Consider the following 24,118-nt stretch of genomic DNA (forward strand, 5'->3'; position numbering starts at 1 on the left):
CTTCAGCTTCACACCTGCTTCCCGTCGCTCAATTACTCTCAGCCGCCAGCAGTCAGAGCTGCAAGTCTTGGAGCGGAGCCCTGGAGGGCTTGGGGCCCTCGGGAGCTTTTGGTGGAGATTTATAGCCAAGGGGAGAATTGATGTGCCTGCCTGTGGGGGAGGGCTGCAGGCGGGTGGGGGAAGGGAGAATGGGGAGTAGAGAGAGGGAGGGGGTTGGGAGGAGTAATGGAGGGGATTAGCTCTGGGCAGTAATCCAAGCAGCGGGGCATCCCTCAGCCAGGCAGCACTGCAGAGAGGCAGGGCTTAGGAGCACGGCAGGCTGGCACCCGTTCTGAGAGCTTTGTCCCCTACAGGCCAAGAAAATTTAACACCAGGTCTGTCTATGCGGTCTCACCTTAAAGGGCGAGTGATGATGCTGTGAGCCCAAGGAGCTGTGAGAACCCCATGAAGGTGGGTGTGGCCCATGGCACAGACGGGGGCACGAAGCAGTTTCTTTTTTTAAGCTTTATTTTCTATTAGATTTTATTTTTTTAATTCAGGTTGCTCTGGGTCTTTGTTGCAGTGAGCGGGGAGGCTACTCTTGGTTGCAATGCCCAGTCTTCTTATTGGGGTGGTTTTTCTTGTTGCGGCAACTCGGGCTCATCAGTTATGGTTCTCAGGACCTAGAGCAGGGAGTCAGTAGCTGTGGCGCACAGGCTTTAGTTGCCTGCGGCATGTAGGATCATCCCAGACAGGGGATGGAACCCATGTCCCCAGCATTGGTAGATGGACTCTTATCCACTGCGCCACCAGGGAAGTCCAAGAAGCAGCTTGTATGAGTTGTCCCTCCCCCCGTACCCCCCATGGTTGGGCAGGTGTCCTCCTAGGGACACAAGCCACTGTTTATCCCCCTTTCACTGTACAGAAACCCTCAGGATGAATCCCTAGGAGCTCAGAGCTCGAAGCAAAGTTCTCCAGTCTGCTTCCTTTCATTGGTGATTGAGTGCAATCAAACACATGCTATTTCCCTTTTTGCCTCGACTACCAGGAAGCTCAGAACTCATTTTTTGCATTCAGTTGTCACAGCTGCCCACAACCTCAGTGTGGGGGATGGGTACAGTTATTCTTTCCTAGAAGAACTGACTCATTTGAAAAGACCCTGATGCTGGGAAAGACTGAAGGCAGGAGTAGAAGGGGACGACAGAGGATGAGATGGTTGGATGGCATCACTGACTCAATGGACGTGAGTTTGAGTAAACTCTGGGAGTTGGTGATGGACAGGGAGGCCTGGCGTGCTGCAGTCCATGGGGTCACAAAGAGTCAGACACGACTGAGCAGCTGAACTGAAGTTTTCACTCTGTAATAAAGAATCTTTCTTAAAAATTTCTTTTATTTACTTATTTTTATTTTTGCCTATACTAGGTCTTCACTGCTGTGTGCAGGCTTCCTGGCATCCATGTCTGTTACTTTAAGTCTCTTTAACTCCTTGGATGTAGACAGGGGCATGCATGGGGTGGGGTGGATTACACAGGTACACGTGTGAGGGCCTCTGTGTCAGGCACTGGGGTTCAAGGTCCAATGAAGAAAAACTAATTTCAGAGCCAGAGCCAGAGAGACGGGGGCTCAGATCCTGGCTCTACCAGTATGTTCTGTGAACTTCAGTTTTCTCAGCTGCATAATAAGGGGATAAGCCACCATCCCTCATAAGCTGATCAGTGAGGAATTTCAGAGACACACTGCATAAAAGCAATGAGTGCCCAGTGCCTGGGGCCGCAATGGCTGTTAGCTGGTCAGTGAGGGGGCACTGTGATTTATGCAATTCCAGGAATGGGAAGACATGCTGAGCCCTGACTTTAGCAGGTAGAGAACTTAACACAGCAACAGCAGTAATAATACCTTGCACAATGAGCTGAGTTCTGTGCTTTATGCTGCACTAAACTGTCTTCCTAAGATACGAGGTCCTTTAAGTGTCCCCATTTTATAGATGAGAATACTGAGGCCCTGAGGGGCCCAAGGTCACACAGAAAAGAAATGGCAGGTGGATTTTGATGACAGAGCCTGCTCTCTTGCACCCTGGAACTGCTCTCAAGGAGGACAGCCTGGGAAGAGTGGCCAGGAGGGCAGGTGCTGAGAGGCTGGGCGCTATGAGTGAGTTGGTCACCCTGTGGATGGAGCAGAGGGTGGATAAAGACGGAGGGAGTTGTTGGTCAGATGCCTGAAGGGCTGAATACCAGTACCTGAGGCTGGGCTGCTCCTGCAGACTCGGACTCACTGGGGGGAAGAAGCAGCTCAGGAAATTATTTTCCAGGCTTACCAGTAATTTCTGTAATTTTGAAAACATTTTCTCTGGATGGTAGGGGATGCTGGCTTTCTACTTGAAGGCATACCAGCAAGTTGTACTTAGAAATAACATCAACACTACAAACAGCTATGATGCAAGCATTTAGCCTCTACTTAATCCCTGGCGGTCTAGTGACTAGGATTTGGTGCGTTCACTGTCGCGGCCTGGGTTCATTTCCCGGCCAGGGAAAGTGTCTCCTTGGGCCTCCTTTGTGGCTCAGCTAGTAAAGAATTCGCCTGTAATGTGGGAGAACTGGGCTCGATCCCTGCGTTGGGAAGATCCCCTGGAGAAGGGAAAGGCTACCCACTCGAGTATCCTGGCCTGGAGAATTCCATCCACTGGATAGTCCATTGGGGTCACAAAAAGTCGGACACAACTGAGTGACTTTCACTTTCACTAATCCTTCTGGGATGCACTTTGGGAGGTGAATTGGTTACTCTCCTCAGGAGGAGCAAATTGAAGGAAACGGAGGCACAGAGTGGGCAAGCAGCTTGCTCCAGGTCACAGAGCCGAGGATGGCGGAGGTGCAGAGCTCATACTGTGCGGCCCACGTGAGATTTGTTCATTTTTAACGAGAGTCAAATGAAGCAAGAAGCACTGGCCCAAGCAGCAGAAATGAGCATCCTTATTGAAAAGCTTCCGGCAGGCTCCTTACAGCCCTGGACGAGCTTGGCTGTATCACCAGGCACAGACCCCCAGCAGCACCGTCACTGCCTCCCGATCTCCTTACACCGGGCTCCTCCGAGAGCCTTTGCGTTCCTAAGCCCTGTCTCCACCTGGGCCACCAGCATCAGCGTCCTCTCCTCGTCACCCTGGACTTCCCTGATTCCTCCTCATTCCGGTTTTCCCATCACACTCACTGAGAGGAAACAACGGCAGCATTCCTGGCGCTCTCACCATGGCCCCTCTTTTCAGGGCTTTTACTCCCTCACTCACACCTCACACCCACCCGAGGTTGTGTCCCCACTGTACAGATGAGAAAACTGAGGCACAGAGAGGTCAGGTGAGGGGAGGAGCCAAACAGGGCCACCTGCCTCCCAGCATCAGAGCGAAGACAGGAGGGATGCGCCTGCGGAATGGAAACCTGGACGGTCCCTCCCTGAGGTCAGGAAGCGGGTGCTGTCCACTGAGCCGTCTCCCCAGTCCGGTGTCTCCCCTCCTCCCGAGGACAGGGCCCTGTCTGTCTAGTTCACCGCCTGGAGCCATGACGGCCCAGGGCAGGGGCTCAGAAAGGAAAGGCTAAATTGAAAGAGCACATCCTTGAGGGCATGATGGCAGGGACCCCCAAGCATCATGAGGTGGGGGTGAAAACCATACATCTTCAGAGTGGGGTGGGGAGTTGGGGTGGGCAGGGCTCTCAAAGTGACAAAAGCTTCTCTGCTCTGACCCAGAAATTCCAGATTCCAGGAATCTGCCCTCAGATGAATTCACACATGAGTAAAGAGATGGATGGGCAAGCATCTTCGTGACAGTCCTGAATTTAACAGCAAAAGATCAGAAACAATGTACACGTCCATTGAAGTAGGGCTGTTCACACAATGGAAAACAGTGCAACTACTCGTTAAAATATATATATATATATTTTGCTATACTACTCAGCTTGCAGGATCTTAGTTTCCTGACCAGGGATTGAACCCAGGCCCTGGAGGCAGTGAAAGCGCCAAGTCCTAACCACTTGTGCGTGCGTGCTAAGTTGCTTCAGCCATGTCCGACTCTTTGCGACCCTATAGACTATAGCCTGCTAGGCTCCTCTGTCCATGGGATTCTCCAGGCAAGAATACAGGAGTGGGTTGCCATGCCCTCCTCCAGGGGATCTTCTGGACCCAGGGATCGAACCCACACCTCTTACGTCTCCTGCATTGGCAGGCGGGTTCTTTACCACTAGTACCAGCTGGGAAGCCCCCTTACCACTGGACCACCAGAGAATTCCCAACAGTGCAACTGTTTAGAAAAGGAATGAGAATTTATGTTCTCATGTGGAATTATCACCAAGCTGTAGGAACTGAAACAAACAAAGCACAGGCCAGAGTGCGTAATAATGCTCCATTGGGTGGAGAGGGGTGAGTGCACATGGGAGGTGACCGTGTAGAATACACAGAGCATCTCTGGAAGGAGTCATAAGAGGCTGGGCTCATGTTTGCCTCTTTGGAGGGGAGCCCGGAACAGGGGTGGGAAGGAAACTTGCACTGTGGAGACTTCTGTGCCTTCTGAATTTTGAAACATGAAAGTGTCTTCCTTTTACCAATAAACAGGAGATGCAAGAGACATGGGTTTGATCCCTGGGTCAGGAAGGTCCCTTGGAGGAGGAAATGGCAACCCACTTCAGCATTCTTGCTAGGGAAATCCCACGGACAGAGGAACATGGTGGGCTGTAGTCCATAGGGTCGCAGAGAGTCGGACATGACTGAAGTGACTTAGCACGCACGCACACTAACAACCCTTGTAAAATCACACAGGAAACTCATAATAGGATTGCCAAGAAAGCATCACCTTTCACCGGGGGACTGTAGAAAGATGTTTTATCCATCCACCTCCCATCTCCTACCCCCGACACTACCCCTGGCCTTTGCCCGTGTGATTGCCCCTACCCGCAAGGCCTCCCTCCCTGGCCAACCTCTACTCATCTCCAGGGCTCACCTCAGTCGTCACTTCTTCCAGGAAGCCCTCCCTGACCCCTCCCTCGCTGGTTGGCCGCAGCTTTGCACCCCTGGTCCCTGCATGCTCCCTGCCACACCCTGTTTATGCCACTCCGTCCGGTCCATCTGTGCAACCGTCCCCCCAGGAGCCTAGAGAATGGGGACCTAGAGTGAGACTCCTGAGACCCGGCCCCCAGCTTCCCGTCCGCCCCGACTGGCAGGTGCTCAGGGAACTATTTGCTCAATAGATCCCTTTGCCACAGGAACAAGATGCCTCCCAGAAGGGCATGGCAGTGAACGGCAGTGAATCGGGTGCAGGGAGCCTGCACTGAACGCGTGTACCTCCTGGCCGCCCTCCAAGCCAACTCTCTCATCGGATTTGCCTAAAAGCCCAGGTGGGCCCCGTTCGCAGGAGTCGGGGTGTGATGTGCATTTACCTTGCTGTGTGCAGGGCTCCCGTTCTGCATAGCTCGGCCGGGCTTCCCCAAGAAGGCCACGGCTGCTGCTTGCTGACAGCCGTGTGATGAATTGCTTTCTGCAGAGGCGGCCAGGCTGGCCCATCTGGCTAGTCTCCAGAGGCCTCGGGTCACTCCTGGAGCGTGGAGCGGCCCGAGCCAGCTCCGGTGGGTCAAGTTCCTGCCTGACCTTGTTTGGTCACCCTGGGAAGGTCCTGTCCCCGGCCTGGGAAGCTCCAACCAGGTTGGGCCCTGGTCCCATCAGGCCCACCAAGGGCAGCAGGGGAACACGGGGTCCCTTCCAAGGGCTGAAATCTATGGTTCAGGCCGGGAAGCTCCCAGAGTCTGATCTTGAAAAAGTGCCACCAGGAGGAATCACCATACAAAGCAGTGACCCAGCGCGAGGAGATCCAAAATGCCACTCCAGGTGGGACTCCCGGCTCAGGGTACTAAGTGGCTCCTGGCTTCAGACTGTGATTTATTATGGAATCATCGGGTTACGCTGCCAAGACTGCTGTGACTTCTTTAATGGATTTTTCCCCTGGGGCCTCTCTGCTGAGGCCCTGAACGTGAGCAGCGGCAGAAGGAAGCACTCAAGGACACCGATGTCTGAACCTGGCGGGAGTGTCTGGGGACCAGAAATGGCCCTGACTCCCTCTGGCGGGCTCGGTCCTGCGGCTCGGCTGGCTGCTCACCCCGACATCCCCGGGTTCCCAGCTTGTCTTGAGGGTAGTCCCAGTGCTCAGAGCGAAGGGCAATGTTCCAGAAAAAAGCAGGGATAGGGCAAAAGAGACGACTGCAAACCAGTGTAGTGAAGGTCTCTGCAGGATGCCGTAGGATCGGCAGTCACGGGGTGGCGGGGCTGGTTCAGATTGTGAGGGTGAGGACGACATTCCAATCTGGGGACTCAGTGTGTGATGGGGCCATCTTCCAGGAGGTCCTGGAGGCTGGAGACAGACATCTGCTTGCTTCCTGTTTCCCAGCACCTCCCCGAGGTCCCGGCGCTCACGTGGCAGTTAAATCAAAAGCTTATTAAACAAATGAAAGGGTGGATCCATGGGCAAACCCATCCGAGGAACCGTGGATGATTGTGATGACCCACGACACATCCCGTGGGCTAATGAAGGTGGCAGCGGCCTGGTGAGCCAACGCTCACTCTCGGAGGTGCTCTTCCTTTGTCGTGATGGCCCCCCAGGGCTCCTCAAAGTCAATCTATTCATTTCCATCCTTGTGCTCTGGTCAGGCACCTGGGGTGTTAACTTTGAGGAAGCTGGGTGAGGCTATGTGGCTGCATTTTTCATTTCAGCATAAAAAGTGAAAATACATTAAAATAAAATCAATAAAGCTTTGCCTACTGCTCCGGGAGCCCTCAGTTTCCTGTCCTGGTCCTTCCTTGGCCTCCCATGACAGCTGCTTCCAGGTGGGAACAACAGTTAGGAGGGTAAGTCTGACCTTCCCTCCAGCCCCTCTCAAGGAGAGAGATGATGTCTCTGATCGGTGAGCCGGGGGGCACAGGGTCTGGGCTAACGTGACCCAAGCCCCCTCGCCTCTTCCTCTACCCCTGGGTCCTACACCCAGGTCAGGACAGGGTCTCCTTCCTGGAGGAAGTAAGCGGTGCTGGGTAGGGATGAGGCAGCACCTCTTAGCACCCGGCTTGGGAAGGGGCTGCCCTACCCGCTTCCCCTCTGGTTGCACACTGGGAAGTTTCATGCCTCAGACTTTGGCCCCTGCTGGTCCCTCCGACTGTAAGACCCTCCCCCACCTCACCGGTGTATTCAGCACCTCGTTGGGCTTAGGGACTCTGCTCAGCCATCCTTCCTGAATGACTTCCCATTCCCCCAAGCCAGGCAGAACTAGCCCTTGCCTTCGTCTCATGTCCCAGGGCACACTTAACCACGAGTGCATGGTGAAATGTTTACACCTGCATCTCTCTATTGCCCTGTGAGTTCCCAGGGCAGGGACCAACGTGCCCTCACCTCCTCCCTCATATCGTATTGCCTGACATACACTGGATTCCACAAATGTCTGTTGAATGAATGGACTTATCGGAAAATTCTAAGTGGTTTTAATGTTTGAAAATGTAAAAGAGATAATAATTTCAATCAAGCATCTCCTTTGGCAGACAAAAATCTCTTCACACGTGGGGAGGGGCCTCAGGCAGGAACATAACCAAACAGTTCTCTGCAGCTGACAAGGTTAGGAGCTATTAGATCAGGTGAGGGCCTCCCAACCCGGCACTGCTGACATCTGGGCGGGATGCTCTCTTTGTTCTAGGAGGCTGTCCCAGGCACTGGAGGGTGGTGAGCAGCATCTCTGACTTCTACCTGCTAGATGCCAGCAGCAGCTTCCCAGCTGGGACAGCAAAAATATTGACATTGTCAAATTATGCCCTGGGGGTGGGGGTGGGGATGGGGATCACACCCAGTGGAGAGCCACTGGACTGGCCACTTGGTAGGTTTGGGAACAGTCGATGTTCCCTTTGCTGCCTGGACGTTTGCAAAGCTGTGCTCCTAAGAATCTGCAAGTCCAGTGCGTCTCCCGAGCTCTGACAATCAACACAGCTCCCTAAGCCACAGGCAAAGCCACTTGCCACAGAATGAGGGGTTTGATTGCTACCAATTTCTTAAAACGCTCTCTGAAAGTTCTGCTTCAGATTATTTATGGTGTGGAGAAAATGGCCCTGGAGAGCGCGTGGTCCAGTTCTATTTATAACTCCAGTGGTGATTTATTGACCTGGGAAGTGCTGCTGATGCTTCGCCGAAGCTCTTGGTGCAAAGCCAGGATCCGCGCGGAGCTCAGGAGCTCGGGAGACGGCAGGAGGTCGTCGGACTGGAGGCCAGGACAGGACGTTCCGCCTTTTTCTTGCAGACATTGCACAGGGAGCCCTGGTTCCATGGTGACGGAAGCCTGGCATATTTCTTGATCGGCCATCAGCCCCGAGGGCAGGGGAAGCTGGAGGCAAGAGCACAATGAAATGGTCTCTACCTCTAATGTTCATAAAAGCCCCTCTGAGCCCACATTTTATCCAAGGAAGAGATGGCAATGGTAATGAACATTTATTGAGCACTTTCTGTGCCTGGAAGCTTCTATTACATTTCAGCCAGGCACACGCCTTCAGCACTGAATTATGGATGGAAGCGGAGATGGGGGTGGGGAAGGCTCAAACCCCGGTCATCTAAAGGCCTGGGAAGACCGTCACTGTTATCTCTGTAGAGCGATGTCCTCTGTAAATTTTGTGCATGGTTCACAGTGACAAGAGATGGTGACCTTCTCATTAAAAGGAAGCCAATGTCCACTGGATGCCAACCTCCTTCTTCCCCTGTTTTTGCTTTTTCCTCTAAGCTCAACCAAAAAATAATTGTGACATGTGACAAATTTAGTTACTGCCCTTCAAAAAATGACCCCGTTTTGCTTCTAGGTCATTAATCCCCTGGTGTCATTTAGAGTTCATTTTCACTATGGGAAGCTCTTTCTCAAAGCCGGCCCAGAGAAACGGCTGGCAATCTGTTTTTCTGCAGGGCAGAGAGCTCTGCCCAATGCCTGCTACAGCTGAACAGAACCAAGGCTGCGGGGGAAATACAATGCTGGGGATGAGGTGTGAGTGTGACCTTCCAGAGAAATCACCCAACAGCCCCCTCCCCCTGCCTCCTTCTTTCCCCAAATCCACTCAGCAAGGCCTCCTATGGGCTCGGTACTATGTACAGTATTGAACAAAGGTATTTACATCAACCATTCTGTCATTTCGCGGTAAGCTATCCTGGGGCCTTGAGATTATTCCAGTAAAGGAGATCTTATCCAGCAGCCTCCTACGGTATGGTGAGAACTCTGAGGAAGGCTGAGGAACACCTGAGAAACCTGAAACCATAAGAGTATAAGATGCGCTTGACTTGGTTCATTCATTCAACCTACACTCCAACTATTTCCTCAAAAGCGTGGCTATCGGTTTCTGCCCAATATCGCTGACTGCAGACATTAGATGGTGTTTTTTCACATCGAACTCTAGACTGTAACCTCAGCGAGGGCAGGAGGGACAACTTTCACCCCCCTCAGTGAAGGCCCAGCACAGTCTGGATGCATGGTGACCAGAGCGCCAGCTCTCGAGCCAGGCTGCCCAGGTGGGAACGCCAGCTCTCCCGCCGTGTGACCTGGCTAGTTACCCTCTCTGTGACAGACCTGTACTCATGTGTGAAGCGGAACGAAGGTGGAGGTTTATTCTGTGGGTTTATAGTGAGTGCTGGACAAGCTGATGCATTGCACAGAGTATGCACTCAGGAAATGAAGGCAGGACTTCCCTGGTGTTCCAGTGGTCAAGCATGCGCCTGCCAGTGTAGGGGACATGACTTTGATCCCTGGTTCGGGAGGACTCCACATGCCACGGGGCAACTAAGCGTGTGAACCACAACTACTGAGGTCATGCTCTAGAGCTCTACGGGCCACAACTGCAAACACTGAAACCCTCAAGCTCTAGAGCCCATGCTCTGCAATGAGAAGCCAACGCACCGCAATTAGAGAGCAGCTCCCACTCGCCACAACTAGAGAAAGCCCGAGTGCAGCCACGAAGACCCGGCACAGCCAAAAATAAAGCACCAATGAAGAAATAAATGTTAAAAAGAGAAATAGGGGCCGGGGTTCTTTCTCATGGTTGTGCTCATCAACATCATCATTACAACCTCCTAGACTCCCCTCTCCTTCATGCTTCAGCCTCGTTTAATTTCTTGCCAGTCTCCCAGGGCTTTAGGATTGCTCTCCCCTCTGTCTTTGCAGCTATCATTCCCTTTGCCTAAAATGTCAACCCGCTTGTGATAAGGTAGGTCTACGATCAAAAGTCAGGTGTAATTTTCCTAGAAAAAGATCAGAGCTGGAAAGACATTCTCATTATTAGATAATAAGCCTGTAGACAAGTAATTCAAAATGAAAGTCATCAGTAAAAAAAAAAAAGAAAGAAAAAAGACCTTAAGGTCAGTCAATAACAACAGCTGTCACTTACCAAACATCTCCTGTGTCAGGCAGTATAGTAATTGTATTATGTGCATGATTTCATTGAATTGTCCCAGGGTCCCTGAGAGGTAAATATTGGCTCCATTTGTTAGATTAAAAAAATTAATATAAGCATGAAGGCAGGCGAGAAGCCACAGGAATAAAAGCAATAACCACAGGTTGAAATAAAATGCTAAGAATAAGATCAGTTTTCTCCTAACTAATGGTTGCTATTTTTTTTTCTTGAGCATCTCTTATATTCCAGACATATATTCAATTCGACTTATCTGATTTTATCCTCATATCAACAGTAGGCGTCATTATCCCCATTTTACAGACAGTAAATAATCTGCCCAATGTCACACTGAATTACAGCTGAGATTTGCACTCGGGCCATCAGACTGCGAGTCTCATAAGTGAAACGGGCTTTCTCTGGGAAGGCAGGGTGCTGCTTGGCTCTCACTGCACGCTGCTGAGTCGCGTCAGTCACATCCAGCTCTCTGGGACCCCAAGGACTGCAGCCCACCAGGCTCCTCTGTCCGTGGTAATCTCCAGGCCAGAATACTGCGGTGGGTTGCCATACCCTCCTCCAGGGATCTTCTCCACCCAGGGATCAAACCTGGGTCTCTTAACATATCCTGCACTGGCAGACGGGTTCTTTACTGCTAGCACCACCTGGGAAGCCCTGACTCTGACTGGTTTGGACATTCTGGACCAAACCTTGAGTAACTGCAACTAGGAAAGCTGGAAAAAATTTAACAAAAGATCTACTTGAAAGCATCTGAGAGGCCCAAAGACTGTGAGGATTCATGGGACTAACATTCAAGACGGGAGAGAAACCAAGTGTAGCTGGCCCGCATTTGAAGGCTGTATTTCCCCTCCAAGGGAAGTGGGGGTGTGAAGGTGGCAGCTAAGAAGCATTAATAGAAAGCTAAGCAGAGCTTTTGACAGCCTCATGGGGTGGGCAGGGGCTAGGGGAAGGACACTGATAAACATTACAGGCTTTTGCTTAGAATCCTGAAAGGCCGGGCCCTATGAATAAGAGTGACCAAGAAACAAACAAATCTTATAAGTATGAAACTCACCTCTGAATCAGTTCTGGTGTGAAGAATGGAAAAAACCCTGTCTGGGTGAAGATACTATCAAACAGAATCTAAAAATATGCCTTCACATTTTTTCATGCATGTTGTCTAGCACTCAGTGAAAAATAAGCTGACACAGAACACACAAAAATAACCAGACACAGAACACAAAAATAACACAGAACACAGAACAAAAGAGAAAATTAAAAAACAGAGAATAAAAAGAGACTATAAGGGAAACATGGTAGCTCATATGGTGAAAGAATCCGCCTGCAATGCAGGAGGCCTCAGTTCGAGTCCTGGGTCGGGAAGCTCCCCTGGAGAAGGGACAGGCTACTCACTCCAGTGTTCTTGGGCTTCTCTAGTGGCTCAGATGGGAAAGAATCTGCCAGCAGTGTGGGAGACCTGGGTTTGATCCCTGGGTCGGGAAGATCCCCTGGAGGAGGGCATGGCGACCCACTCCAGTATTCTTGCCTGGAGAATCCCATGGACAGAGGAGTCTGGAGGGCTATGGTCCATGGGGTCACAAAGAGTCGGACACGACTGAGCGACTCAGCACACACATAAGGGAAACCCGGGGTGGGGGTAGGGGGTGTTTTGTGGTCACTCTCTAGTTCTTGATCTGGTGATGGCTTTATGAGCATAAATCGTTTCACAGCAATTCATCGAGCTGTACACTTCTGAGTTGTACCCTCTTCTGTATGTGTGTTATGTCTTCAACAAAACTGTTTATTTAAGAAATTACGTGACTGGGAGTTCCCTGGTGGTCCAGTGGTTAAGAATCTGCCTTCCAATGCAGGGGACATGGGTTCGATCCCTGGTTGGGAAATTACACGTCCACGTGATGCTGGGCAACTAAGATGATGTGCCACAAACAGTGAGCCTGCACTCTCTGGAGGCTGCTTACCACAACTACAGAGAAGACTGTGCTGCAGTGAAAGATCCTGCATGCTGCAGCTAACACCCGAAGGAACTGAAAAATAAATCAACATTTTTTAAAAAAATTAAGTGACGTCTTCTCACCTTCAAAGAATCCGGTTGAGCTGCCCATGCTGGACACTCAGTCTCAGGAATAGGCCAGGACTCTGAATGTAAAGGTCTCTGCAGGACGCTGTCCATTTGGGGATTCAGGAGGCATTTCTGAACTAGAAGAGGATATGCCCAGTCAAACCTCAATCCAGAAATCTATTCTAAAATTCAGCAAGTCTCTGAGCCTTTTCATTCTCTTTCATTCCCAGATCCTTCACCCCATGACAAAGCCCCTCTTTTGAAGGTTGCCTTTGAACTCTATGAGTACCACACCCACACCCCTCTGATGGTACTGCCGTGGTCTTCAGGTATCCTAGAAAACTGCCTGCCTTCTTCACCGTCCACTACCTGGCTTCAAGCTCCTTCAGCACAAAGACCACCACCTCTGCAAGCCAGCTCATCTTTGTAAGCCCTACAACACTGATAGGGGTCTGGCATGTGGCAGTCTTTTAGAAATGCTGAGTGAATATATAACTTCATCAATTTGGTACACTTCTTAAAAGGATAAGGAAGCTGAGCCCAGGTAAAGGAGGAAACTTGCACAAACTAGTGGCAGAAGCAGGACCAGCTAGAATTGATGTGCCTCCAACTGTGAAAACAGATGCCAAACCAGACTGCAGGGATGGAAACTAAAGGTACAGAAGTGGGGGGGGGGGGGGTCTATCCTGAGCAGCTGAAAACTGAAGCCAGGTCTCTCTTCCTATTTGTTGGCACTATGCAACATACCAGGCACTGACACATCTGAAAAAATCATGTTATCTTTCATTTAAAGATAAGGGTACCGGGTCAGAGAGGTTAATTAACTCACCCAAGATCACACAACTGGGTAAGAACAGAATCTAGTAATATGAATCTCTAAGTAAGCAGTTATCAAGAGCAGTTCATTTATACATACTTTCTTCACTTTTATATTCAGCATCTTAAAACAAAATAACCCTAAATACACTCCTAGGAAGCCCCCTCCCCCAGGGCTGACAGTCCATTGCACTGGTAAAACAAGGCTCAGGGATATTCTTTTCTTTTTAATAATAAGAATAACAGAACAACAAAATCCCACCCATGTTACCATCTAAGTAACCATTGTTGGTATTCTAGTTTATTTTCTAGCCTAAGCTGCCAGTCATTCACAGATATTCATGTACAGTTATATCAATGGTGTATATGTTCACTTAGCCGTGTCTGACTCTTTCTGACCCCATTGACTGTAGCTGATCAGGCTCCTCTGTCCATGGAATTTCCCAAGCAAGAATACTGGAGTGGGTTAACAGTCCCTTCTCCAGGGGATTTTCCTGACCCAGGAATCGAACCTGGGTCTACTGCATTGCAGGTGGACTCTTTTACCACTGAGCCACCAGGGAAGCCCCTCATACTTAATAAATAAGAGTTTATCAACAATACTGGAGTTTTCCTGAATAGTTTTTCACTGTTATAAACAACCTGGCATGTATATGCCTGTCCACTGAGCTTTTCCACACATAGAATTATTTACTCAGGATAAATTTCCAGGAGTGAAACTACAGGGCTGCAGGATTTGGCCATTTTGGTATGGCAGTGTTTTTCTAACATGTTCTCCTTAAGAGTGAAACAAAAAGGCAGAGCCAAGTAGGAAAGAGAGCGCAAGACAGCAGGGTCTGGTTTCCTTCAGTCGTCTGCACTTGACTGTGGGTGTTTCCCCACCCTGGCCCACCTGTCAGATTGTCTTGCTGGCCTGGACTGGTCTGAGTATGCAGACTCTTCCTAACTGAAAATCACACTGACCTCTGACAACTGCCGTCATCTCAGACTCGACGTCCAGGTGGTGGCTTGTCTGGAAGAGAAGACATCCCAGCAGTTACTCTGCATGACATGGGAGGAAGAGCCTTCCACACTTGTCTACAGCTGGGAAGGGCAGCCCCTGGCCCCTGCAGAAAGTGCATGATGTGGCCGGATCACTCTTCCCCGTGTGTGCACATATCCAGGCAGGCCTGCCTCCCTCTTTCGCCCACGACCCTCAGGGGTCCCGCATTTGCTCCCAAAGACACAGGTGTAAGGAAAAGCTTCCATTTCCTTTATTCAAATCGAACCTCCAAGTGGAGACTGATGACTAGGTTTTAAAAGCTGTTACAAACATAGACAATGTGTTAAAAAGCAAATATATCACTTTGTTGACACAGGTCTGTATAGTCAAAGGTCTATGGTCTTTTCAGATGTGAGAGTTGGACCATTAAGAAGGCTGAGAACCAAATAATTTATGCTTTTGAACTGTGGTGTTGGAGACGACTCTTGAGAGTCCCTTGAACTGCAAGGAGATCAAACCAGTCAATCCTAAAGGAAATCAACCCTGAATACTCATTGGAAGGACTGATGCTGAAGCTTAAGCTGCAATACCTTGGCCATCTGATGAGAAGAGCTGACTCACTGAAAAAGACCCTAATGCTGGGAAAGATGGAAGGCAGAAGGAGAAGAGGGCAACAGAGAATGACTTGATTGGATGGCATCCCCATTGCAATGGACAGGAACTTGGGCAAAGTCCGAGAGATGATGAGGGACAGGGAGGCCTGGCGTGCTGCAGTCCATGGGGTTGCAAAGACTTGGACATGACTTGGCAACTGAACAACAACAAAAAAGGTGTGTGTTGGGGGGCGGGAAGGAGGGCAGCCACACAACAGAGTCTCCAGGAGAAATACTCTCTCTGCATGAAGGTCCTTCCGACCCCTTATGAGAGCTGATCACCGAGCTGTTCCTGCGACCCCTGACTCAGCACCCAGGAATCCAGGTCAGGCTGGACCCAAGTCCCTGCACCACTCCATGGACCAACTGTCCTCTTCCCCACAAGTGCAACAGGTCCTGGAAGAGCTGAAATGACAATAGGAACTCAGCTGGTCGGCCTGGCGGCTCCCAGTGGATTCAACAAAAGCAACAGCTGGATCTCAAAGCAGGCTAGAGTTGATTCTAGACCAGCAGCCCAGATCTTGCTTCCTCTTGGGTTTCCCAGTGGGGAAGGGGCCCCGAGTGCAGTGTAGCTGTGATAGTGCCCTTATCCCATCTCCACCGTGTCCTCCGAGTGTTTGCACCAGCCACCTTCCTGCCTGGGGTTCCTGCTCGCTCATTCTCTGGTGAACTTCTATGCATACATCAACACCTAATCCAAATGTCCCCACCTCTATGAAATCTTCCCTGAATCCACTTGGCTGAGTTCAGCCACCTGCCTATCACATAGCCCCTCTACGCTGCACTGGGACACCTGCGCTCTTTGACTATTCCTCTAAATGGATTGACTAATCCACAGACAAATATACAAGGGCACGGATGATGGCTCTACCATGTTCTGATACTAATCCAGTCACACCACCACTTATTGGGAGCCCTCTGTACTAGGTACAGTACATTCTCTCACGCATTTCCTGCCCTCAGAACACTCCACTTACATCTCCTAAAACTCTGTGTCTTCGAGGACCATGACCCTTCACACCCCAGTGCCTTTGTACATGCCATTCTCCCAGCCTAGAGGGCCTTCACACATCCATCTAAATCCTTAAAAGCCTAGTTTTGTGTGCTTCCTCCTGCAGGAATTATATTCCCAAATCAGTCTCCTCTCTGCTCATTGCTATGCTTCAACTGAATGCATTTGCTTGCACCTGGGTTTGGAGTTAATTTTATTAGACACAGGCTTCTCCAGGTTTCCTTGACCTTTGTATCCACAGAGTAGCCTCATAGGCACTAAACTACTTCCAGAGGCACTGCATACAGTACACGATCAGAGTTCTACAGATCTTCCTCCTGCTTCTCATTTATCCCATCAGCCTGGAGCGGCGTGGAGCCAGGCAACCTCAGGTTGAACCTAGCTCTGCCGCTTACTGGTTCCATGGTCCTGGCCAAGTCAGATGAATTCTCTGAGTCTTGCCCTCTCCATCTGCAGAGTGGAGCCATGAATATGCTCCTTGCAGGGTTTCGTCAGAACCAAACAAGAGTAAACATCTACTAAATGCTCCACGCAGAGTAATAGATGGATAAAGCCTCACCCTACACACTCTACTCCCCTGCCTCTCTCCCCAGGTAAATTTTTGGGGGGGATATTCTCCATAAAAGGCAGCAGATGAAGAGAAACTAATTGCCTCGATCCTTGGAGGCCCAGGCTTGGGGTCATTGATTTAATGAATTAAGGGAGTTTAGGGCTCTCAGTCTCACTGTTTCTTTCAAGATGAGATTCCATTTCCAAAGGCTCATATATAGATCTTGTTGACCAGTGCCCAGAGGACAGCAAGATGTTTCCAGGATGTGGAGAATGGAGGAAAAAGCAGGGCAAGAGGAAGTGGAATTAGCAGCTTCCTCGTCTGGTTGCATGTGTCTTTTTAAGGCTGGGGTCTCAATGACCCTCTGGTGTTAGTACACCAAGCCCCTGATCTCCCCCTGTGGAGTGATTTCTGCTTGAAGGGACCCTATATCCTCTATGAATATCTTTACGTGACGGCAACGTGATGGGCATTTGAGGGGGGTCTCACAGAGCCCTAACAAGAGGTTAGGAACCCCCACCCTGTGCTGTCCAGGCCTAAAAGAGCAGGGGACTTCAGGAGGTGACGGGTGAGCACTGGGCCACAGGGTGGCTACTCTTCAGGGTCTGGGTGCCTTTATCTGCCAAAGGAAACTCCATGCCCATGGAGAGGGCAGGGAACCTCACGTCCCAGGAATAGCAGGGAGCCAGGCAGGGCTAAGACATCCAGTGCGCTGATGGCTCTTCTGTTTGCTGAGCTGACTGCCCCCTCAATGGAGTCTGCAGGAGGCTGGGCATGGGCCGGAGGGCACTCTTCCTCCACCTCCCCTTGGCACCCAGGCATCTGCCTCCAAAAGCGGATGACACCCGAGTGCAAGCAACAAAAATGGTGTCTCCTTCTTGGCTTGAGAATGTCAGCAGCCTAGATCCTGGTGAAATCCAGAACAAAAGAGATGTCCTGGGGCTGGGGGTCAGGGAGGAAGTTAAGGGGGCCCCGAGAAGGTGCCCAGAGCCCGGCCCAGTCAAGTCAGTTTGGGGATGGGGTAGGACTGAGAACCCCCATGTCCCTTTGGGAGTCCAGGAACGGAAGGAACCTGCCCTCTCCTGCTCCCATCTCAGCTGAAGCCAGGGAGGTGCCAAGATCCCGTGTTCCCAGCTGAAAGACAGCGGGGGACCCAGCCAAGCTGGCGTCATGGTATTCCCTGCTTCAGGAACAATGATCGAGAGAACCTACAGAGCTGGAGGAAGGACACTAGGTCGGATGCAGGGCTGGCCTGTGGACAGTCAGACTAAGACATGTCAGGAAGATGGCAACACTGGGGGCCCACAGCCCCCATCCCACCCACGCACTGTCCTATGCACTGAATGTCTGTGTCCCCCAAAAAACTCACATGCTGAAATCCTAAACCCCATGTGAGGGTATTTGGGGATGGGTGATCAGATCAGAGGTGATCAGATCATAAGGACAGGGTCCTCTGGCTGGAACCAGTGTCCTTGATAGAAGAGGTGCAAGAGAGCCTGCTTCTCTGTTCACCACGCAAGGACACAGTGAGAAGACGGCCGTCTGCACCCCAGGAAGAGAGCCCCCACCAGAACCCCACCACATAGCTGATCCCCAGCCTGCAGTCTCCAGGACTGTGAGAAATAAGATGCTTGCTGTTTAAGCCGCCCAGTCTGTGGTATTTTTGTTAAGTGAGCCCACCAGACTAAGGCACTTTAGATGTAGCCGCGAGAAAGGGGCCCAGGGCCTGAGCCCACTGAGGCTCAATTTCTATCACCCACTCAACCAGGGCAAGAAAAGGAAGTTGATGGGAGACAGTCACTGATCCTGAGCCACTGCTGTGGTGGAGGGGGGAGCACCCTCTTCCTGAAAGGGTGGAGCTCAGATGGACCCCAACTCTGAACCCCAGCCTGCCACCCCCGGGTGTGACCTTGGCCAGCTCTGACGCTGGGGCTCAGTCTCCTCCTTGACGAGGCAAGATGTTGGGAGGATGAAGTGAGTGAACCACAGAAAGTGCCTGCCCTGAGACTCTGTGAGTCTCCCATCATCACTGCCTCCTGGGAATAAATGAACAACAGCCTGCCCATATGGGACATCCCCCTCATAGCCCACACCTCGCTCTCCCTCAGGAGTCTGTGGTTAATGGGAGCCCCCTCCCGAGCACAGGCCTCCCAGGACCCGCCCTCTCGGCCCTGGCACGTGCCCCTCTCCTCAAGTCCGTTAAGTGTCCCCCCAGCCAGTCGGCAGCCCTCCTGGGCTCTGAGCCCAAACCCAATGTCCCCACCGGAAATTCCATCTGTGTTCTCTGAAACGAAAATCAGCACCAGTAAAACCCACTTCCTGCCCAGCTGCCAGCGGGAGGAGCTACCACCACCACCACGAAGGGTCTCCGTGCCCCCAGGGCTCTGCTCGGCTGCCTGGGCCTTGGGTGTTTACGACCTGAGCCATCTGGCTGCCATGTGCATGGCCTGCCTGGAATTCTGCAGCCCAGTCAAGCCCACAGGCCTGCTGGGATCATCTTCCCGAAGCACAGCAATTACTGCTCCACCTCTTTGGCAGCTCCCCATTCATTGAAGAACCAGTGCAAACACCCCTGTGGCCAGTCAGGCTCCTGTCCAGCCTCTCAGAACTTGTCCACTTGGGAGCCCCCTCACGCCAGCCAGCCTGGAGCCCTTTTTGCTTCTTAAATATATCACATTTATTTTTCACTGCCTTATATTAATATAGGGCTTCCCTGGCGGCTCGGATGGTAAAGAATCTGCTGGCAGTGCAGAAGACCCAAGTTCGAACCCTGGGTCAGGAAGATCCCATGGAGAAAGGAATGGCTACCCACTCTAGTATCTTGCCTGGGAAATACCATATATAGAGGGGCCCGGTGGGCTACAGTCCCTGGGGTCACATATTAATATCTGTACACCGAGGACTGACCTTCCAGGGACAACAGGGATGGACTCACTGAGGGCCTGGTCTGTATGTGCCAGACCCCTGCTGCTGCCCACATGCCCCACAGGCCCGCACTGCACCCAACACACACCGTCCCTCCGCCCTGCAGTGGTCCTGCACAGAAACCCACAGCCAGGTTCAAATCCCAACTCTGCTTATGCAAACGACTGAACACACAAAAGGCTGAACTAGACAGCTGCTTGCAGACATGTGTCTTTAGGCATGACTTGTAACCACTGTGAGCCTCAGTATTCCCATCTGGAAAGTGGGGGGGGTGATAATAATAGCACCTCCCACATAGGAGGACTCCTTAAGTCAGTTACATAAAGCCCCCCTGGTGACACATGTCACTGTTCCCGCCTAAGGCCACAGAGTAAGACAGAGGCAGAGCTAAAATCTGAACCCAGCGCTCCTGGAGGCCAGAGCCCACCCCCTTGACGAATGCTCACACGACAACCAGGTTCCTACCTGCGAGACCCCCCTGTACAGGGTGTTTCATGAGTTATCTCCAACCGTCTTCATGTTCCTTCTACCAAGCAGGATGTAATAGTCCCATTTTACAGATGAGCAAAGCACGGCTCAGAGCAATTAAGGCACACACATAGTCTCCATCTTTTCCTTTTTGACACTCACTGTAATTTACAAATATTTCTCTCCTTGTCTATGTGCACATTTTGGCCTGTCTGATTCATCATTTCTCCCCAGCCCCCAGCACCATGCTTGGCTCATGACAATAGGTGCTCAATAAATAACTATGAAATGAAATGGCAGAGCCAGGCTTTTGTGGTTTGTGGAGGGGACAGTAAGATGTTCTTCAGATCAAGAAAATGGAGGTGTTTTTGGTGAGCTGCAGCCATGAAATTAAAAGACACTTGCTCCTTGGAAGAAAAACCATGACCAACCAGGACAGCATATTAAAAAGCAGAGACATTACTTTGCCAACAAAGGTCTGTCTAGTCAAAGCTATGGTTTTCTCAGTAGTCATGTATGGATGTGAGAGTTGGACTATAAAGAAAGCTGAGCGCTGAAGAATTGATGGTTTTGAACTGTGGTGTTGGAGAAGACTCTTGAGAGTCTCTTAGACTTCAAGGAGATCCAGCCAGTCCATCCTAAAGGAAATCAGTCCTGAGTATTCATTGGAAGGACTGATGCTGAAGCTGAAATGCCAATACTTTGGCCACCTGATATGAAGAACCAATTCACTGGAAAAGACCCTGATGATAGGAAAGATTGAAGGTGGGAGGAGAAGGGGACGACAGAGGATGAGATGGTTGGATGCCATCACCAACTTAATGGGCATGAGTTTGAGTAAACTCCGGGAGTTGGTAATGGACAGGGAGGCCTGATGTGCTGCAGTCCATGGGGTCGCAAAGAGTCGGACACAGCTGAGCCACTGAACTGAACTGAACTTGGTGAGCTGAATTGTAAAATAATGCAAAACGGGTCAGGGCAGATTCAAAGTCGCCTGAAAAGGAGGGAGTGTAAGCTTATGATTGGCCATGGCCTTTCAGAATATCCACAGGGGAGACACCCTGGCCCCTAGGGAGGCCTGACCGGGCCCAGAAGCACATCCTTCCAGGAAATGAACCTGTCAGGCTGATGACACCACTAACCCTCTCTGTTTTCATCCCAGGGTCCCAAATGACCTTCTGACTACAAATGTTGATTGACTTACAAACAATCCAATGAACCATGAAGTGGACTTTCCAGATAACTCCACAATAGGGAGAGAACAAGCTGATTATTTTTTCATACATCCAATATTTCAGCCTGTGCATAGCTTGATCTCACATGAGAAATGATTGCCAGTGTTCGGGTTTATACCTCAGACCCTGTGAATTTGGTCAATGTAAGTCAGCCTGTCCAATCCCAGTGAACAAATTGGGTCTAGTTTCAGAGCCTGCCAGACAGAACAGCCCCTGGGCAGGTGGGAGGGTTCACTGCAATGAGGCCTTCTCAGCCCACAGCCAGCCTCCTTCCCAGGCGACCCTTGGCACATCCAACATCCTGCCTTAACTGAGACATGGGGACTGTGTCAGGCCCCTCAACAAGATGCCAACCTCTCTCTCCACCCCTATTCTGCCTCTGAAGAAGCTTGAAAGCCTCAGGCAGAGAGATGAGCGCTGGCCTGGGAGTCAGGGCTCTAGGTTCAAAATTCTGACTCTGAACCAAGTTGCTGTGGCCCTGAGCAGGCCCCTTGGCCTCCTGGTGTTCACATGGGCTCTGTGGCAATCTGGATTAGAGGACACCTGAAACCCTAAAAGCTGTAGGGGAAGGAAGGGACAGAGAGGTTTGGCCTGCAGAGGCTGGGCTGGGAAGGCCAAGGGGGGAGATGCAGACGTGGGGCTACACCACCAAAAGCAGGCCCCTCTGACTGCAGAGCCCCGAGGGGGATGGTGGAGAACAGGGCCGGATATATCCACAGCAGCTGCTGCATTTCCCCCTCGCACAAGCAGGAACTGAGCTGGTTTGGTGGGGGTGCTGCTGGCTGGTCCCCAGGAATTGGGCTGTGTGCCCGATGGGCGTGTCTGTGTGTGCTTGAGTGTGAGTGTATGTGTCCATGGGCAGACTCAGCTGAGCACCCACGGGCACCCAGGTACTGCTGCTCAGAGCCAAGCAGAAACCTGGGAACATCTTTGCCAGACCTGGGTCAGAACTGGCCTCCATCACCATCTCCCTGGGAGCTGTGTGACCTTGAGTGAGTCTCCCAACCTCTCTGAGCTTCAGTCTCCTCTCCCATGGACCATTAAAAGAGGAGATTCTCATTCATTTAGTTCATGACTTCATTCAGCAACTATTCCCTGAGCAGCTTTTCTGTGCCTGGCACTAGAGAGACAGAAATGGTTAAGAAGCGGCTCTGGCCCCAACAGAGAGGCTGACAAACCTCCTCTAACAGTAGGGAGAACTCCTCTAACTTGCCTCATTGGTCGTGCCCACGTGCCATGTAGGATCCAGGGCCGGCTCCTGAGCAAGGCCACACCTGAACTGGGCCCTGAAGGACAGACGGGAGGCTGCAGGGCGGACAGCAATCCTGCCAGAGGAAGTGGGAAGTGCTAAGGTCCTGGGGCACCCATGACAGAAATGTCTGATGAGGCAGAACTTGTATGACACTGAATCAAAGTCACGGTTTCTGTGTCTGCCTCCCGCACTGTGTCACGAACACTTTCTAAGGTTAAGGATGGCTGGATCACCTCCCTATGCCAGCCCTGAGCAGAGGCGCCGGCACGGAGGAGCCGTGCTCCCGGCAAGGTCAGCGGACAGGAGGAGGCAGGTCCGGGCAGGTGGATGACAGGGCGGGTCAGGAGGTGGACAGGCGGGTGGATGAGCCCACGGTCCCTACAGGGAGAGGGGCCGGGCGGTCTGCGGGACCCTACCTCTGGAACCCTCGGAGCCAGGACGGTGGCCGCGCACTCGGCCAGCGCCACGTCGTTCACCCTGCTGTCCGCCATCCCGGAGAGCAGGTGGTTCTCCGCCCCGTGTCTGTGAAGCCCCTGAAGCAGGTGTGTGATCAGCTGGTTCCTCTCCCGGCACTCCTGGACCAGGGAAGCCAGTTTGGCCTGGGGGAGTGGGAACGAAGACACAGCGGATGGGTCCATGGACGCCGGCTCCTGTGTGGGCGGGGCGGTCGAGCGGGAGGGACGAGGCCCTAGCTCCAGGTTTTGCTTCCCTCAGCCCCGCCTTAGGACCCCGGTGGCTCAGCTGGTAAAGAGTCTGCCTGCAATGGGGAAGACCCAGGTTCAGTCCCTGGGTTGGAAAGATCCCCTGGAGAAGGGAATGGCAACCCACTCCAGGATTCTTGCTGGGAGAATCCCATGAACGGAGGAGCCTGGTGGGCTCCTCCACGGGGTTGCAAAGAGTAGGACACGACTGGACAACACACACACACACACACACACACACACACACACTCACTCACACACACAGCCCTGTCTTAGCTCAGCCTCCTCCCTGCCATCCCTCCCTTCACCTAGAAGCCAGAGACAGCTTTGGAAACAAGGGGCCACACTGCTACCCACCCCCTTCTGGATGCCTTCTGAACGGGTCTTCAGCCCCTCCACCAACCAGCTATGAGACCTAGCTCCTCTCTACTCCTTGACTTGCTCATCTGTACAATGGGCATTGTCACCACACCAAGATAGAAGGAGACAATGCAGACAAAGCACGCACATCGGCCGGCCCAGGCAGGTGCTCACACATGAAAGGTCAGACCGTGCCTCTCCAGCCCCATCACAAAGATGACCCTCTTTCTCATGCCTCGTGTTCCAGACAGACTGATCCACTGCCCACCCCCAACACCCCAGAACTTCCTCACTACTCCTCTGTGGCTCCTGCACGTCCTCAGCCCAGGAAAACCTTGTGCAGATCTGTTCAGAGGCCAGTCTGAGCAGTGCCTTCCCAGGTAGGTAGGCCCCACCTCGGGCTCAGAACTTGGGTCCCTCTGTGCCCAGGCTCCTGGCTTCCTGCTGTCCCAGGAGTGAATCTTTACACTTGTGGTTCTGTCTCCTCCGTAGCCTGGGGGCTCCTAAGGGCAAGGCTGACACTCTCCTGGATTCCCTGTGCTGTCGTAAATCCATGGCTGGGCACAGGAGAGATCTGTTATGTGGGTGATGTGAGTGTGTGACCCCCTGGCCATGAAATGACCTCCCGAATCTGTGCATGTTTGGAGGAGCTGCTCCATCGGAGGACGTGATGACCCCTTCCTGCC

The 24,118-nt window shown here is 51.8% G+C and overlaps 1 protein-coding gene across 1 annotated transcript in view; it reads right to left on the reverse strand.

Annotated features, from left to right (window-relative positions):
* Nucleotides 1-8,117: 8,117 nt before the first annotated feature.
* Nucleotides 8,118-24,118, reverse strand: part of C22H4orf50 (chromosome 22 C4orf50 homolog) — a 59,097-nt gene continuing 43,096 nt past the window's right edge. Inside the window, exons 11-14 of the mRNA XM_065914117.1 lie at nucleotides 22,788-22,970; nucleotides 14,258-14,306; nucleotides 12,494-12,615; nucleotides 8,118-8,363 (exon numbers count right to left, since the gene is read on the reverse strand). Of these exons, the coding sequence (XP_065770189.1) occupies nucleotides 8,118-8,363; nucleotides 12,494-12,615; nucleotides 14,258-14,306; nucleotides 22,788-22,970 (600 nt within the window). The remainder of the gene's footprint in view (nucleotides 8,364-12,493; nucleotides 12,616-14,257; nucleotides 14,307-22,787; nucleotides 22,971-24,118) is intronic.

The sequence above is a fragment of the Muntiacus reevesi genome, chromosome 22 (genome assembly GCF_963930625.1).
Source record: "Muntiacus reevesi chromosome 22, mMunRee1.1, whole genome shotgun sequence".
NCBI lineage: Eukaryota > Metazoa > Chordata > Mammalia > Artiodactyla > Cervidae > Muntiacus > Muntiacus reevesi.